The 18,335-nt window shown below is 36.5% G+C and overlaps 3 protein-coding genes across 3 annotated transcripts; 2 read left to right on the top strand and 1 right to left on the bottom strand.

Moving 5' to 3' along the window:
- Positions 1-1,595: 1,595 nt before the first annotated feature.
- On the bottom strand, positions 1,596-6,901 carry LOC132183882 (PHD finger protein At1g33420-like). Its single transcript, XM_059597345.1, has 5 exons — positions 6,001-6,901; positions 4,817-4,943; positions 3,966-4,181; positions 2,787-3,404; positions 1,596-2,685 (listed from the first exon to the last, which is right to left on the bottom strand). The coding sequence occupies exons 1-5, from the start codon at positions 6,332-6,334 to the stop codon at positions 1,845-1,847; spliced, it is 2,136 nt and encodes a 711-aa protein (XP_059453328.1). The 5' UTR covers positions 6,335-6,901; the 3' UTR covers positions 1,596-1,844.
- Positions 6,902-9,713: 2,812 nt separating this feature from the next.
- On the top strand, positions 9,714-12,052 carry LOC132185711 (GDSL esterase/lipase At5g08460). Its single transcript, XM_059599482.1, has 5 exons — positions 9,714-9,964; positions 10,491-10,618; positions 10,709-10,951; positions 11,161-11,416; positions 11,640-12,052. Exons 1-5 carry the CDS (start codon positions 9,727-9,729, stop codon positions 11,858-11,860), a joined length of 1,086 nt encoding a protein of 361 aa, XP_059455465.1. The 5' UTR covers positions 9,714-9,726; the 3' UTR covers positions 11,861-12,052.
- Positions 12,053-13,496: 1,444 nt separating this feature from the next.
- Positions 13,497-18,114, top strand: LOC132184270 (protein SUPPRESSOR OF GENE SILENCING 3). The gene is made up of 6 exons (XM_059597835.1): positions 13,497-13,637; positions 15,225-16,277; positions 16,434-16,731; positions 16,866-17,110; positions 17,317-17,474; positions 17,592-18,114. The coding sequence occupies exons 2-6, from the start codon at positions 15,231-15,233 to the stop codon at positions 17,812-17,814; spliced, it is 1,971 nt and encodes a 656-aa protein (XP_059453818.1). The 5' UTR covers positions 13,497-13,637; positions 15,225-15,230; the 3' UTR covers positions 17,815-18,114.
- Positions 18,115-18,335: the final 221 nt, after the last annotated feature.

The raw sequence follows: 18,335 nt of genomic DNA, 5'->3' as shown, positions 1-18,335 counted from the left end.
AATAAACTATAGCTTCTTATTGTTTTCTCTTCTTTTTTCATTTTCTAGAATAACATGTTTCCCACAATCATCTCCCCAGTTCGAGCTCTTGCTCTATTCTTTCTAATTAATTAAGGTTGACATTTTAAAAAAATAAAAAATAAATTTTATGCAAGTGGTTTGACAAAGTCACTTAGTGAGGGAAATTGCAAGATAAAGTATGATTAAATTAGTAGAAGTTTAACTTATGTTCATTTTGCTTCCATTTGGCTAAGGATGGATGTGTGAGCATGCAACTCGAGTTATCCATACATATATATAGACAAGAGAAATGTCACATGATCCCAAGATCTCCAGGATTTCTCATTTTTTCTTCCATTTAGATCAAGAATAGAAAAATTTTATCACTGTAACCTATTTTCTCCTTTCAATTAGAAGAAAAAAAGAAATATTAGGTGCTTTTTTAAGTGCAGACTCTTTAATATGGCAATTAAAATCCCAATTAATTATTATTATTATTTTTTGACATGTACACAAGAGAAAATAAGGGATTCGAACTAGTAACATCCACTTCATGAGACGTGGTCCATAGATGATTGAGCTATCCATTGGAGACATTCCAATTAAATTCTTGATAATGTATATAGCATTTCTTATGCATGTAGATAAAATAATATGATTTGGTGCAGAAGTCAATGGAAGTATCGTTAGTGGAGATGGTGGTAGGGGTGGAAAGTGCACGCGCGCAGCTGGCTCCCATTTTGAATGGGAGATCCAACTTTTTTGGTTAAGTTAAAAAGTGGGTATTGGCTATTGGGCCATTGCGCATGAAGTTCAACACCATTTCTTTGAGTGCTCTGCACGCGGCTACTCACATGTGGTGTTGCCGGTACCATTCCACAAGTGCTGTGTGATTGTGGTTGTGGTACCATGTTTTTATTTTTTTACTTTCTTTTTTTAAAAAAAATTTTTTGGAGAGAGAGCCGGGTAGCCTGGTAGGGCAGGAGATTTGCACTGGCCATTATCTGAACTCTCTGAAGCTTCTTAGGATTCATAATTCCATGCATGCCAAAAGTTATTCGACCTTTACATAAAACCAAAGAGCAGGGAACACTAGAAAGATTTTATTTTACATTGGATGATTTCAAAAGAAAATACAAGCACTCATTTATACAAGAGTGAAAAGCGTGCTTACAACTACTCTGACCTTAGTCTTTCTTACATTTATATCTGCTTATAGCCTTTTAACTTTCATTTTTTTTTTCACTAAAGGATACTTCCTTGTTAATTGGCAGGTTCTTTTGTTTTATATAGTCCCTATACGCATTTCATGTAGACCATACATGTTATAATAAACTTTCAACACATTTACACATACAAGATGTTTCTAAATATGTATTAAACAACCATAACGTGCCTGAAACCTCAAAGCTAAAATTAGATACATACATGCCAGAGGTTGGCCTGAGAATGATTTGTTGTTGAATAGTAGTATATAATGAATCGACACATTTATAACATCGTTAAAAATAAATAAATAAATTTTAAAAACACACACACACACTGAAGGAAGAGAAAGATCAAGTTTAGATGGGACACAAGTGCAATAAGAGGCGAAGAAGCAAATAAATAATTGCTCATTACTTTTCCTAGCATTTTGGGTTTATTTCGTTTTTGTTAGGAACTTCAGTCATTAGTAGAATATATACAAGACAAACAAAAGGAGGTCGAATTTAATATAAAAAAAAAAAACGTGGACCGCCCTACTGTAATTTTGTTGGCCTGTTTTTATATACACATTCGTTTCGGCCCGAGGAAAAACTCCTAAAAGGAAACTTTGAAAACCTTTACAATCATTCAAAACCTCAGCGAACATCAAAAGGAGTTGACAAGCAATTTCCAAAGCAGCTGCTGCTACCAACATCGGTGACCGTCTCATCCTTGCAGTGCCCAATGGCTTTGGTATTTCGATCAGAGCTTCTGCATCTGTGACAAACAAACTTAGCAGGGACTGCGTCGGAATCATCGATACCAGAACACCGAGTGTGTCGCCACACACCACAAATATCACAAGCCAACATTCTCTCCCCGTCGTCGTCCTTCGCCCCGCAGCTGCAATCCACCGTCCACCTCTCAACTCCCCTCTCCATTCTAAATCTACTCGGTCCAATTTTCCCGATGCACATTCCTCGCACTCGAACAGATTCAGTTGTTGACCCTAACAAGAGCTTGACCTGGGTGGTGTCATCTACACTGCCGTAGCCAAGTAGCTCTTCAGCTTGAAATCTTGTGAACATCAGATACACCTCTTGAAAAGCTTTTGATGCTTCGAGCTTGAGGTCGGATACGGTAGCATTTGGGTGCAGGATAATTAACTCAGGGGGTGGGTTTATGGCAGAATCTTCAGATTCATCTATGAGCTCCACCTCACATGACAGACATATTGCAGATGAGTTTGTGATTGATGACACTATTTCAACCCTGTAGTCTTTCACAAAGTGCTTGCAGTCAAGGAGCTTCTCCGCTGAGCTGATTGCAAGATCCCTTGTTGCCTGATGACCATTAATTACCATAGTTTGAGGATGGAGCAAGGATTCATACAAGTATCTGAGATCCCGCTGATGATTTTCTTCAGATGAGCAGCTAAAAATGGAAGAATCGTTGCAAGCTGTCATTTCACCAATGGAACCATTTCCAGGCTCGAGTCTGTCAAAATAAAGGGCAATGTGTATAAATCCAACCAAAGAGAAAATATATACACAGTAAAAAGGGTAATAAACAGGTTGAGGACCAGAATGACCACTCACCTGTATTCAAGAGCACCTGAATCGGGATTGTATCGGGCTTTAACAACCATCCCTTCTCCCGCCAACTTCCCTTCAAGTTTCCCAAGGCAGCAATCGAGGACCTCCGGAGGACCCGCCTTGTATACGGCACCTCTAAGAGCTCGACAACTTACCCAATTAGAACCCGAAACTGCACGAAGAACTCTAAGCATGGCTGCTTCCACCCGTTCAATGTCACTCCCAGTCCAAGAACTCAAGACCTCTGAAGTGCAAGCTCGGTGCTTCTTGCAGGTGACATCATCAACCCTCGATGAAGACTTGTGAGCATCATGGATCAAACTCATCAAAAAACAAAAGAGATCTCTTATATTTACAAGCTCACGCTCCGATAAGGACTGGTAATGTGAGACAATAGCCTGCAGGCGGGTTCGGGGTTCCAGCCCCTGGGAGAGGAAGATGGACAATGGAAGGGTAGAGAGGGTTTCAACAGCCATTTTGTAAGCATCAAAAGTGAGGGCAAAGCTACCAGCACCAAATTCATAACCCCAGTCACCGTACCATGGATGGCCTTTGGTGATGGCATGAAGCAGCCGGTACTCCAACCCATACTTTTTTGACACATCCATCACACTCACTTTTCTGTTAATGTGTATACAAGTGAACAATGAATTAATAAATAAAAACCGAAATTTATGTCATGACTATAATTAAAATAAAATATATGGGACTAAGGGCATCCATCAGAGGATGCATCAGGAAAGGGGGGCCAAAAAAGGAAGGAAACATAAAATATGAAATGATAAGAGAACATAGACATCAACTGTCAATCTCAGAGAAAATTTGTACCTTAAAAGGCCCTTGATTTGAAAAAAATGCATATTCATGAGACCAATTTATCCAAATATATATATCATGAGACCGATGTAAACCTTGACGTTATACCACCAAGATTATCCAAATATATATATATATATATATACACATATCATGAGACCAATGTAACCTAACTACTTTAAAGTAGACTATGTGATATCTGATCCTAATACATCTACCATTTCAATAGACAATTTCACCGAACTCCAGACAATATGGGCACAGGAAAAAAAATATGAAGGATTTGAAACTAATTTGTTCATACACATAATAGAAAAACTTCGACTACCATACAAACAAGTTGTAATTACACTAAAAAATCCTAACCTGACACCAAGGATTTTACAAAGACGATCCCAGAAGTCCATTATATGATACCCAGAAAGAACCCTTGAGCCCCCTTCCCTACCATTAACCCTAAGAAGGTGTCCATAACCATTTGAATGGACTACACCATGTAAAAGATGAGTTGTGTTCTCCAATTGGTTAAACACCCAATCTTCAACATCATCTGTACTTGTCACATGGTTGCATGACTTGCACCTGAAATAAAGAACGCATCATATAAGAAAAAAATCATGTACACAAATAATCATGTCATCATTTTCAAACTAATTAGAGGGACAAAAATAATACAATTCTGTATAAAACTAGTCTAACAGCTACGAAATCAATCCCAGAAATCTCAAAAGCTATAAGAATCACATTATCCATTCATGAACAAACTATGAAAACTTTTTTAGTGCTGATGATATCCTTTACAAAAATCTTGTAAATCAATTTTTTTAATAACACCTCAAAATTTACTTTAATATCTAGAGAAGTACATTTTCTTTAATTTTTTAAGAAACATATTTAAAGCAAATTTAAATTAAATGGAGCTCTTCCCGTTACTGTTGTCAAATAGCAATACCATGTTAAATCAACTTAACATTAATGCACAAGAGAAATCAAAGAACAACGATGTCATCAGATATAAACATATAGGGTCAGTTCCGAATAAAAACATATGCCAGAATAAAAACACATGCCATCACAATAATCACACATATCTGACACCGTTCACTTCAGATATTGATGTTGCAAAAAGTACAATAGAAATAAAAGTAATCCCACACGAGTTACATTACAAATGTACATAAACAAGGGCAGACGAGCACAGAAGTTAAGGTCCTCACTTGGATTCTGACAAGTGCAAGACATCTCCGCAGCACATGCATGGCTTGTGATAAGCACCAATGGAATTACCATCAGCCTTGATGATAAAATGAAAACGTTTCCCACATACTGGATGGCCACTCCAACCTGCGAATTGAAAAGAAAATAAAAAATTAAAACGTTGTAACTAAAATTTGGGTGCCACATTTTAGCAATGTCCCAGGTCAAAAATTAGAGAGGAACACTCTACTTAATGTTACAGATTTCTGTTATCTAATTTCAGTAATTGCAACAATATCGTTCATTGTTTTCTTACATTTTGTTGGCAACTACCCAATTTCAAATTATCCCAGTTCGCAACATATATCTAAGCTGAAATCTAACAACAAAGGTTGTCTTTTTTTTTTCCATTAAAAAAAAAAAAAAAAAACCAAGAACAAAATTGTCAAACTGCAATGCCATTCAAATTTCAAAACTTGTAAAATATTATTCGATTAATCCGAAAAACTTTAGTCAGCAATAGATTTCATTTAAGAAATAATAAACACAGAAATTAAACAAAATTCTCAGGTCACTCCAACCAATGTTCACACGGAACCATCCTACCCACCTAGGATGCAAACGTCAGCCTAACCTTATCCGAAGTATATAAAACAAACACTTCCCATTATTAATGTCGGAAAAACCAAGTTTAAATAAAACAGATAAACAGCCGCCCTCTCTTTCTTTTCTTTTTTGTTTTGAAACGTCCAATAATACTAGCTGTCACGCAACAGCAAAAGCACTCTGGCCCATTATATGGTGGGACAAGATGGTCCGCCTGCGTGACACGTGTAAATTAATAGCAAGAGCCAATGGCAGAGGGGTACGTCTCTTTCAACCATGGGCCCCACCCGTTAATGTCTTATCCTGTCAGCTGGACCCACAAACCACAGGCATGTACCACTAAGAAAAGATTTTCATCTCATACCCTCTCTCGCGTTTCAATCGCGAGAATATGATGTCCAAATACTCCTCTATCATTATTATTCTTTTTCTCATTTTTTCTTCTATGGGTATTAGGCAATATTCATCTTTCATTAGTCAGTCGTAAGTTAACTAATATAAAAGTCTATGATCACGATATATTCCGACGAAATCAAAGCGAGTTGGAGATATGCAAAGAAGAGAGAGAATCGGTCAACAACTCAGTGAGTCGACTCACCAACCACTCGGCACTGGTCGCAGTAAACCGATCTGGATCTGGTCACGTCCTCTTCGACGACGTCGAGGTAGACAACCGCAGGGTGCGAATCGGGACCATCCGTAAGATCTCCCACCCGGAACAGCATCTGCCACGTCAATAGGTGCGGAAACAGCGAAGAGGGAGGCGGAAGCAGCGCGTTCCTCGTCAGAAACTCCTTCACGCGCGTCCTGAAGGGCCCGCCGGAAACTCTGTCGTCTCCGTTCATTGACAACGAAGGAAACGTCAGGAAATCGTGCAGATCCGCCGTCACGCGCCTCTTCATCCGCTTCTGAGGCCTCCCGTTCTCCACCATGGCTGTAATACCAAGCGCGTGGATCTGATATCGAGGCGCGTGACAGATCTGGCCGAAAACAGGTATATAATCTAGCCGGAAGAGGCTTGGAAGGTTTTAGATCAAGATCTGAAAACGGTCAATCGAACGGCTGAGATTGAAGGATGAGAGAAGCGGTTGATTCTAGAGAAGACAGAGACAGAGAGAGAGAGAGAGAGAGAGGCTGAGAAGGGGACGAAGAACGTGTTGTTGGTTTAGGGTTTTCAGGGCGTGTTTGGATTCTAAGATTTCATATCATCATCCAATTAGTTATATTTATTTATTTATGTATTTTCTGGATGCTTTTTTTTTTAATTTATGTTCGTACTTTTAAAAAATAAAATAATAAAAATCTTTTTTATTTCTGGGAATTCGGGAGAAAGGAACGAGTCGGTTTGGAGCAGGCCGGAGAATGGAGATAAAGAAGGAGAGAGGTTTTTTTAAGGATTCGAAATCTTAGATCGTTAAGGGTGTGTTCACTGCTTCCAGAGGGTATAATAGGGCTTATGAATCAGCGGAATTACGGGATTGCCCTTCTTTTGTCCTTATTATGCTTCGTTGTGTTTCTAATTACGCTCGATAATCCTATCGTATTATTATAGAGTATTTTGGATATTTTCGGAGTATGCCAGCTATAGGGAAACATTAATTATGTAACATAATATGTTTTTCTATGAAAAATAATGAAAATTTTACGATATTAATATAATAATAGTCTTGTTTAATTTTTGAATCCTGTTAAAAAAATAAATTAAAAAATCTGATGGGACTGTCAAGTTATTATTGAAGAATATTTGTAAAATAAAAATATAGTTCAAAAAAATGTAAAATTAGTTCATATGATTTACCTGCTTTACAATTAGCTCTATGTGAAATCAAAATGAACTCAAAGATTTCTGAGTTATGCCACAAAAATAATCTAGTCCCTATATTCAAATTTTATCCACTAATTTAACATATTCTGTCAGTGTGACATTTATTTAAATAGAACAAACATTACAATTTTATTGGGTCTAACGTTTTACGCTATTAAAATATGTTATGTCAATGAACATAATTTGACTATAAGAACTAAGTTATTTTTTTAGCATACCTCAGGAACTTTTGAGTTCATTTTAATACCACGGTGAGTTAATTACAAATCATGTAAATCATAACTAATTTTGCATTTCTCCTAATATAATTTGTTGTTTTACTTTTTTCTGAGTTGAAAATTGTTTCTCTAAGCAAGGATTTGCTTTATATGTAAGTTTTTTTCTTCTAGAATATTCTAAAAAGGTAATGACATGGTTTTGAACACAATTAAGGTTGTTGGGTCAATTTGAGGAGGTGCCATGGACTGGACCATTTCGGTGGGCACAATAGGCCCAACATCCAGTGTTTCAACTGCCAAGCCTATAATAGGACTTGGGGACAAGATCCATTTAAAAGCCGCGAAAAATGTTAGGGTCCTTAGGGTTAGGGATAGGGATAGGGATAAGATGATGAGAGGGATATAGAAATTGCATTAGATTATGGACAAAGTTTTTCTCTAAATTGAATTGGAATAATTTTTTTCAACTTAGTCTGTAAAAATGACATATATCCTTTGAATATGTGAGATGCATATGTTTTTTTAATAGTAGGGACAAAGTTGAAATAAATTTTACTAAAAACTCATTTGTATCTCAGATGTTATTAAAAAAATGAACACATGCCATTTTTATAGATTAGGTTGAAGGAAATTCTTTAACCCAGTTTGAAGGAAAACTTTGTCCTTAGATTATGACTAGGTTGTTTTAAGATTAAAAGCATGTTTAGAATTGTGTTAGAGACCTTAAAAAATATTTTTATAACCTAAAAAACTGGAGAAATGCTAGAGAGCGAAACAAATGAATCCAAAAAAAAATTCAAACTTACGTGGGAATGGTTTTTAAATTAAAAATTGCAATTCTCTCTCCCTTATCTGCCACTCACGGTCTGCCACGTCAGTTTGAAAATTTTTCTGGGTTCATTTGTATGGCTCTCCGGTACTTCTCAAAAAGATGTGCCAAGACAAAAAGTTGTCATTTTTAGTAAAAAATTTCAAAAGTACTTCTTTGATATTTTTACTTTAAAAATTACCAAAACGCATTTAGGCAAAAACTTCAAAATGAAGCTTTTGCCAAAAAAATTATTTCTCAAACATGCTTATAAGATTATGATTAAGCCTTATTTACTAACATTTTTATCACTGATCATTTATGAAATGATTTAAAGAGGAGTGATTTGTAGTTGAATAAATTGCTTGGAGACTTTCCATCTTTTGAGCATTTATCCATTTTTAATGGTTTAATGCTACAAATTTAATGTTATTGATTTTTAATGTAGTTACCTATCTTTTTAAGCAGTTCTTAAGCGATTTCAGAAAGGAAAAAAAAAAATAACGTCAAAATCAAGTGGGAACTCTAGAAGAAATAGCTGCAAGAATGATTTTATAATGCGAATTAATTAGCGTTTAATGCTATTGAATTAATTATCGTTCAATGCTATTAGTTTTCAAAAAGTTTTAGATTTACCTGATAAAAAATACTTTTTTAGTTTTTATTTTTAAGAAATAAATCTTTATCATCCATTATTATTAATCGGGGGTTTTAGGCGGCTGCCTAATTGGCATAATGGTCTAGTCAGCCCTTTTGATGTTAATAAAAAAATAAAATATTTTGTAATCAATCAATGGTATTCTTCTGTCCTTAATGAAGGTATATTGTGTTTTCTCCTACCTGAAGCCGAGAATTGTTTTATTCAAATCTATTTCCAGTTTTTTTTTTAAAAAAATGAATAACGCTACTCTTTACACTCATTTATCATATTTATGTCACATCAGTGAACATATTTTAAGTAGTTTTTTGTTTTTGTTTTTTTAAGTACCTGAATTGAAAAACCACTTAAAATACGTTTCGTCCATCGGCATCAAATAAAGCGATAAATATGTGTAAAAAGTATTATTATTTCTCATATACTTTACTCTGGTCTACAGGAAAAATTTATATGAGCACCAATTCTGTTGTGCTTGCACAACTTAGCTGTGAGCCTTTGAGCCTCCTCCAACAATACTTTGAATAACATTCTCATTTCCTGTGTTTTTCCATTAGGGTAGATAGTGTGAAAGCTCCCAAAAGAGATCACAATAACAGACAAACGCTCAAAAGACCAAGCATGCCAAAAACCAGGAGGAAGATAAGGAGGAAAAAGCTTAGACAAAAAGCAAGACATCAAGGTAGACTGTTGCTGATTCCAAACCGTTTCTAGCTTTTCTAAAAGAAACAAACATTTGTTGGTGTTCTTTATACATATATGAAAGGCCAAACCTGTTTCATAACAAGTACTACTGTGAGAGGGACAGAAGCTCAAACATGGATGTGCCTGCAGCTGCTGCTCTTGTGCTTGGCATCATTTTCATCCTTGCTTCCCCAAATGAATCTGCACAGCAATTTTCTGGAATGTTTGTGTTTGGAGATTCACTAGTAGATGATGGAAATAACAACTTCCTCAATTCTTTAGCCAAAGCAAACTACCTCCCTTATGGAATCGATTTTTATGATGGTCCAAGTGGTAGATTTTGTAATGGCAAAACTATCATTGATTTTCTTGGTAACTTTCTTTTCTCTTGGAGTAATATTGCTATATGTACACACTATTTTATTTTATTTTATGTATTTGGGTGTGCTAATATGGTAGTGTAATGTGGTAATGGTACATCAACCAATATTATTTTCTCTTTTTTTCTCAAACCCTCTCTCTCTTGAACCACGCCACTCCCAACCATCATGTAGGGGCGGTTAGGACCACCAAATGTGGTGCGTACTAAATTTAGTGTATTTTGTTTTGTACCAATTTGAAAATCGAGATGGTTGCAACCACTAGATCTCACTTGTGAGGGCGGTCACAACCACCAAATCTTACTCGTGGGAAGGTTCGGTGGGATGACCGATTACATTTTTATCTTTTTAGAAGATAGTCGATCACCCATAAGAGTGACGGGGTGGCTGTTTGGCCATCCCTAAATTACTTTTGTTTTACTTTTTCAAGACTTACATGACATGTCTGGTCCACTGAATTGCCACCTCAAATTTAATAATATGTATTTCACTATTGCTGTTGTGTTTGAAAATTGCAGGGGAATTGGTGGGTCTTCCTTATCTTCCAGCCTTTACAAGTACTTTAACATCAGAGATTAAAGTTATTAATGGAGTAAACTATGCTTCGGCTGCTGCTGGGATTCTTGATGAGACTGGAAGACAACTTGTAATGTCTTCTATATATAATTTAGACATATCTTACAATGTTTTTTGGGCCCATTTTTTACCCAACAATATGCATATCTGCATGAAACAGGGAGATCGGTTTAGCTTAAGGCAGCAGGTGCAAAATTTTGAAACCACCTTGAACCAACTAAAGAGCCAAATGGACGAAAAACAATTGAGTCAATATTTGGGCAGGGCTTTAGCTGTGATGATCCTTGGTAGCAATGATTACATAAATAATTATCTCTTGCCCACATTTTACACCACAAGCTCCAATTACAACCCTGTAGACTACGCCGATCTTCTTATCGGCCGCTACACAAGCCACATATTGGTATGGAAAAATATGATTTACTCAGTTATGAAATTTCCAACTTCCTCTCTCACTCCTGGCTCGAATTCTGTAAAATTCGGACAAAAAATTTCGGGGATCCTTGTCGTACAAAAAGCGATATATGTTTGGACATTTTTCTTTCTTTTATCCCATACTTTTCATGAAGCAGATGAAGCTTTTGATTTTGTTTCTCTTTTTTTTTTTTGCAGGCACTTCAAAGCTTTGGTCTTAGAAAGTTCTTGTTGGCAGGAGTTGGGCCACTTGGTTGCATTCCTAACCAACTGGCCTCAGGTGCTGCTCCGGCGGGAAAATGTGTATCATTTGTTAATGACATTGTCGGACTATTCAACACTCGGCTAAGATCTCTTGTGGATCAGCTAACTAGAAGCCATCCTGGGTCCATTTTCGTTTATGGAAATACCTTTGAAGTCTTCACCGACATACTTAACAATCTTGATAGTTTTGGTATGAACTTAAACCCCATCCATCCCTTCATGAACTAATTTAGGGCAGCATTTTCCAATTTTTTATGAGCAATATTACTCGTTTTACATCGGCTGACGTCGCGCGTTTTAAGTGCTTAATATAAAAAGTTACTTAAAACACATTACATCAACCCGTGTCAAATGAGCGTAAAAAAAAAAATAGCCTTTACTCATTTCAAGTTATGTGGTTTTATGTGTTGTAGGATTCAGTGTGGTCGATAAAGGATGTTGTGGTATTGGAAGGAACCAAGGACAGATAACTTGCCTTCCATTGGCAATCCCATGCTTGAATAGAGACAAATATGTCTTCTGGGATGCGTTCCATCCAACCCAAGCTGCAAATCAGATCATTGCTCGAAGGGCTTATATTGGCCCACCTTCAGATTGCTACCCAATCAATGTGAAGCAAATGGCAGAAGTGTAGAAGTTGATTCCGGCTTATATTAGCCCACCTTCAGATTGCTACCCAATCAACGTGAAGCAAATGGCAGAAGTGTAGAAGTTGAATCTTCAACTATGTATAATCAATTGCCGAATCACTAATTATATTCATGCCTACAAATGTAAATGCAAGCAAGGATATATAACTAGTATCCCCACCGACTTTGGAACTAAAACCAGCCTATGAATATATGAGTTCATTCATTTTGAGCAAGCGTCCAAACAATATCAACAGATACCTAATATTTTATAACAAAGTAAAACTTGGGTGCTTTCTTACATAAGATTTTCCGATCTAAATCCAAGGACATAGCAAATAACACTTCATTGACTATGAGATATGTTTATTATATGATTAGTGACATTTAAAAAACGCTCCCAGCGTGCACATTAAGTTCAGTATCTGTTACATTGGAGAATCATAAATGCATGTGGGGTGTTTTCAGATTGTGATACCTGTTGTTATAGGCCCATAAGTCTTTGTTTGGTAGGGCCTAAAATGGCCAAAAACAACCAGAGCATGAGTTGGCTTCTTGAAAAAGAATGTAGAGCCTCGAAGGATCTAAATCCAAATTCAAGGCTGAAAACTAGATAGTACATCTTACAGCTCAGAAAGAGAAAAAAAAGAAAAGAAAAGAGATAGTACTATAGTAGTACTTCTCACAAATAATTCATCCAAAACTTTCATGGCAAGTAATGAGGTTCTATTTGTTAATGTTTTTTAGGTGGTATTTTTTGCTTTTTACTTGAAAAAGTATTTTGAAATAATATAAAGATTAATATAGTTTTAAGCATTTTATAAGTGTTTTGTGTGTTGGATTGTTTGTTAATATTTTTATTTGTAAAAAAAAAAATATTATCCAACAAAGTCAAGAATCATTTGAGTTCATTTCAAAAAAAAATAAAAATAAAATAGAAATGATTTATTTTATTGTTAAGTAGTTTTACAAATATAATAATGTATATATTATCACATAATAAATATGTTATTACATCATTTAAATTTTTTAAAAAATGTAACACAATATATGAAATAAAACAAAGATTAAAGCAAATGATAAAGAAAGTAGGAGTAGTATTAAATTAAAAAAAAAAGTCCCCAATGAATAACTCAATTGGCTGAAGATCACGCCCCATGAAGCGGAGGCCGTTAGTTCGAATCTCATTTTCCCCTCTTGCATGAATATGTTAAAAAAAAAAAAAAGTATTATTCATTCACAAACAATTCCAAATTCCCAATCACAATTAAAGAGCCATTTTGCCATAAAAGTAAAGAACCATCCTATGAAGTTATGCTTTGTTTGATAATTTTTTTCTTTTCTTTCTTTCTTTTATTTTTTTAAATAAAAAGATTAACTAATAAATTAAAGCATAAAACACTCACAAAAATATTCAAAAAAATTTAAATAATTTATATCACTTCAAAATATTTTGCCAAACAAAAAAAATATATACACTCTCATTCGTATCACACTTTTCGGATAAACTTTCCTTTCCATTTCCGAATTTCAAAATCTTATAAAACCTAATTTAATAAAAATTTGGGGTCCGAGACCTTTGGTGGACCTACCTGTATAAAGTCCATATATAGTCCGTCCAAAGCTTCTTCTCCAAGCATTTTCTCCTCTCAGTCTCTCTCACATATATCACTGTCTGTGCCACTCAAACCCTAAGCGCTTGCTTCCCAATCGCCGGCGAGTTCCACCGTGAACCTCGCTATTTCCGGCATTTTTTCGTCCTTCTCCGGCCAGGATCCGCAGGTATTGCCTGCGATACACTCTTCTCTCTCTTAACTCGCCATGTGACCAAAACCCTATTTCCTTGCATTCTGTGCATGTATGTGTACCTTTCTTGCGTTTTGTTCTTCATGCATTACTACTTCTTTGAGTTTGAACTGATTTTCTAAATTTCGGTGTATATATATTTTTTGCTTGTGTATGCATATGCGCGCTGTGTATGTGTATGAGTATGTGTGTGTGTGTGTTTGTGCATGTGTGTGTTTGTTTTTGCTTGTTGATCTTTGTGTAAAATGCAATCGCCGATCAGTATCGTTTTTCAGCTAGATAGTGTTTCTTCTTAAGATAAATTTATGCTCTCTCTCTCTCTCTCTCTGAAGCTGTTTATATGTGTATGGTTGTTGATCTATGTGTGAAATGTGATGGCTGATCGGTATCGTTTCAGCAAGATAGGGTTTCTCCTTGACCTAGATTTGTGCTTTCTCTCTGTGAAGCCTTGACTCTTGCTCTCTCCATAGAAGTTTAGGACAGATCTGTTGCTTATTTATTTTTTGGGGAGATTTACTTTGAAATAAAGTTTTCTTTTGGGGTAGATCTCTTGGTTAGTTTGTGCAATGGATGCGTTGATGGTGGATATTCTAGAACATTTCTGGAGAAGTATTGTATTTTTATTAGAATGTACCTTTTGCCCTGTTTGGTTGCTGAGAAGCTGAAGGATAATGTAAAGGTATCATGGTACTGCATTTTTGTGTGTAATTGGTTTATTCTTGATAACTCTTTATTTTCTGTTTGGTTGCCGAGAATGCAAAGGGATGAAAAGGATAAATCGATGTAAACACGTACATATAATATCTCTTTCTTATAGTAATATAGATCTGTACATTCAATATCTTTTTCTCTTAAAGTTGAAAATGACAAAATTTTAAGTTAACTACATGTTATAAGTTTTTTGCCCCTTTTTACAATGAAGACTATGGGTTTACTTAAATTTTTGTTGGTAAAATTTTTCTACTTCGAACTTTTTAACCATGTTTGTTAAAACTGATATTCTGGCAAAATTATTTTATAATATGCATTGCTGCCTCTATTTCTCTTTGAGGATGTTCAATTGTTGAAACAAAATTTTCAGTGTTATTCAAATTAGCTATGGGGTTAAACAGCATAAGCCTATAAATTATACTATTTTCTTGAGGATATAATTGGGAGCAGCTCAATTAGCACATAATTTTTTGTTGCTTGGGCATTAGCAAGGGAAGCTTATGGCCTCATTTCTGGTGGACTCTGTCACACATGGCATTCAATATTGTAGAAAGACAAAGAAAGCGAAGTGGAAGCTTTTTACGTGTATCTCCTGGGTAACAAATTGGAAAAAAAAAAAAAAAAAGAGTTAAGTTGGTAAATATCATGATTGCTGTGTTAGATTAGTTTGAAGTTATTATGCAGCAATTTGTTTGAGACGCATTGCAGTAATGGTTTCTTGCTTCCCTGTTTATGCTACTAAGTTCTTAGTGTGTACTACTCATCTGTAACTAACTGCATAAACTATATTTGTGTTCTTTGTGCATACATTTCTAAGCAGTTATATATAAGCAGTTGTGGTTTCTGTTGCAGGAAAAGATGAGTTCGGGAAGAGGGGTTGGAAATCCTAATAATGATCCATCAGCCAAGGGAAAAGGCATATCTGGAGTCTCTAGCCCAAGTGTTGACCAGTTGAGTCACAACATGGCAGACGTCAACCTGAATTCAGGACAGGATGATGGCGAATGGGAGGTTGCAAGGAAGCCTAAGAACAGAGCTGGAAGCAGTGCTGCAAAACAATGGGGTTCTCAGAGTAATAATAACTCTAGAGCATGGGGAAATCCAAATATGGGTCAGAAACAAGGGATACGGAATAATGGTGGACCAGGAAGGGCTTATGGAAATACCCGGTCGACACAAACGGCTGATCCTAAGCGACCTGCTGGCAGGGGACATGTGAGACCCCAACCCTCCACCAGGGGTTTTGAGGGCAACTACATGGCCCCACAACCTGTAATCGGCCCTCCATTGCAGCATGGATGGAACTGGTCTGCTGTAGCTGGTTCCACACAATCCAAGGGATCACAAGATGATGGCCTGCAAAACAACGAAAGCATTTCAGAGTCCCATCATGGTGATGATGTTGAGGCAGATAAGTATGGCAATGCTGATGAGGTTGATGATGATGACTCTGACACAATTGACGATACCGATGATGATCTTCTAAGTGATGAATCTGACTCTGATGCTAGTCAAAAGAGCCATAACACTCGCAAGAAGAGCAAATGGTTCAAGAAGTTCTTCGACATTTTGGATAGCTTGTCTGTTGTTGAAATAAATGACCCAGCACGGCAGTGGCACTGTCCTGCATGCCAAAGAGGCCCTGGTTCCATTGACTGGTACCGAGGCCTGCATCCTTTGATGACACATGCCAAAACAAAAGGCTCAAGCAGGCTGAAGGTCCACAGGGAATTGGCTGAACTTTTGGAGGAGGAGTTGTGCCAGAGGGGAACTTCAGTTGTTCCAGCTGGAGAGGTATTTGGTAAGTGGAAAGGTCTGAAAGATGATGAAAAGGACCATGAAATAGTTTGGCCTCCAATGGTTGTTATCATGAATACAAAGCTTGAACAGGATGACAATGACAAGGTAGGATCATATTTTCTTATCTGTGACTTGCAGCAATATCCAAATATATTGTCATCACAAAAGCAGCTTCATGTTCTTATTTTAACTGAACAGATTGATTGCTTGATTTTGATGTTTACTCTAATTTTACTCATGTCTGTATTGAACGGTTTTCAGTGGCTAGGCATGGGGAATCAGGAGCTTCTTGACTACTTCAGCTCCTATGCTGCTCTTAAGGCTCGACACTCTTATGGTCCACAGGGGCACCGTGGGATGAGTGTTTTGATCTTTGAGGGGTCTGCAAGTGGTTATTTGGAAGCTGAGCGCTTGCATAAGCATTTTGCTGAGCAAGGAACTGACAAAGACGCTTGGGGACGTCGCAACCGTGTCTTATTTCATCAGGGTGGGAAGCGCCAGCTTTATGGTTTCATGGCCATGAAAGAAGACTTGGATGTATTCAACCAGCATTCTCAAGGTTCTCAATCTGATCTAATCTCTCTCCCCGTCAGTTGAATCCCTTGGAAACATGTGATAACTTCTATGCATAATTTTTTTTTTTTTTTTCTCTCTTTGTGGAGTTTCCTCTGAACTGTTTTTGTTATTGACTAGGTAAATCTAAACTGAAGTATGAGATGAGATCGTACCAGGAGATGGTTGTGAACCAAATCAGACAGATGAGTGAGGACAACCAGCAGCTTGTCTATTTTAAGGACAAGATTGTCAAGGAAAAGAGGCATTCAAAAACTGTTAAAGAATCTCTTGATCGTGTTACTGAGAAGCTGCGCAAGACGGAGAAGGATTTCCGCATTGTGAGACAGAGAACCAAAATGCAGCATGAAGAAAACAAGGAAGAGGTAATATCAGTTTTTTGATAATCTTGTACTTGTAGGTAGTAGTAGTGCCAATGAGGTATCCCACCAAAAAGAAAAAAAAAAAAAAAAAAAAAAATTGCTACCCTTTTCTTTGTCTGTCTTTCATATGGTTGCTGTATCTTTTCTTGTTTGGAATATTAATTCAAATTGGCTCAGTGTTTGAACATTTTTTTTCTTTGTTTATGAAGATGTATGAGCAAGAGAATTTCTTCAAGGATCAAATCAAGATTATCCATGAAACAAGGGATGAAAAAGAGGAGAACTTTGAGAGGCTGCAACAACAGGAGCGTGAAAAGATGAAACTTTTAAACGCGAATCCTTCAAGCGCAGACGAATCTAGCCAAAGGTAAAATATAATATGCAAGCTGAGTGGATAATTGTAGTGTGTAGCATAATTAGTGCTTTGGGTAGGTGGCGGTGTTTGTTACATTTTTTGTATTCTTTTTTTATTTTTTGTGTATAGGGCTGAGGAAATCGCAAAGTACATAAAGTGCCAAGATCAAGAGATGGAAGCCTTTGTAGAAGAGAGAGACAAGCTTATAAAAGCTCAGGAAGAGAAAAAGGCTGAAATGAAGCGGAGGCAGTGGGAGGAAGAGGTTGAGCTTGAGAAAGAGTTCAATGCAGAACTAATTCAACTAATGGACAAGTACTCCCCACATCGTCCTGATGCTGCTGCTGGCCTTTAAATTTGGTGGTGGACGAGTGTACCCCTCCATTCCGTTCCCCCACCTTCCTACTTTTTGCATACACTAATTCCCCTCGTAACTTTAGACAGTATAGACTTTTTACCTTTCCAAAGAATATTATACCAAAAAGATAGGAACAAAGAAAGTTAGTAGCATATGGTAATTACTGTAGACTGTAGACCTGTGTCTGACAGCTTTATTGCGTCAGTTTTTGTGGGTAAACGATGGCTGCAATTTTTATCAAGTTTCATCTCTTATCTATGGTGGTATGAAGTTGTTGTTTTAAGGCTTTTTGTTTTTCACCTTTTCTTCTCTTTTGTCTCTTGTTTGTCACTGGTGTTTTACGTTTAGTCTGTGAATGAATTTCTAGAAAATGATTATGGTAAAGATTAAAAATAGAAAGTTTCTTTTGAAGTAGTATTTTTCTTTTAGTGTAGACTAATTGCTGTATATATACAACTTGTGATGGTAGTAAAAATTTATATAATTGCATAGCAATTTACTAGAAAGGCATTACCGTT

The sequence above is a fragment of the Corylus avellana genome, chromosome ca6, assembly GCF_901000735.1.
Source record: "Corylus avellana chromosome ca6, CavTom2PMs-1.0".
Taxonomy (NCBI): Eukaryota; Viridiplantae; Streptophyta; class Magnoliopsida; order Fagales; family Betulaceae; genus Corylus; species Corylus avellana.
The sequence above is the reverse complement of the archived record's forward strand: the minus strand, read 5'-3'. Positions and strand labels throughout refer to the sequence as shown.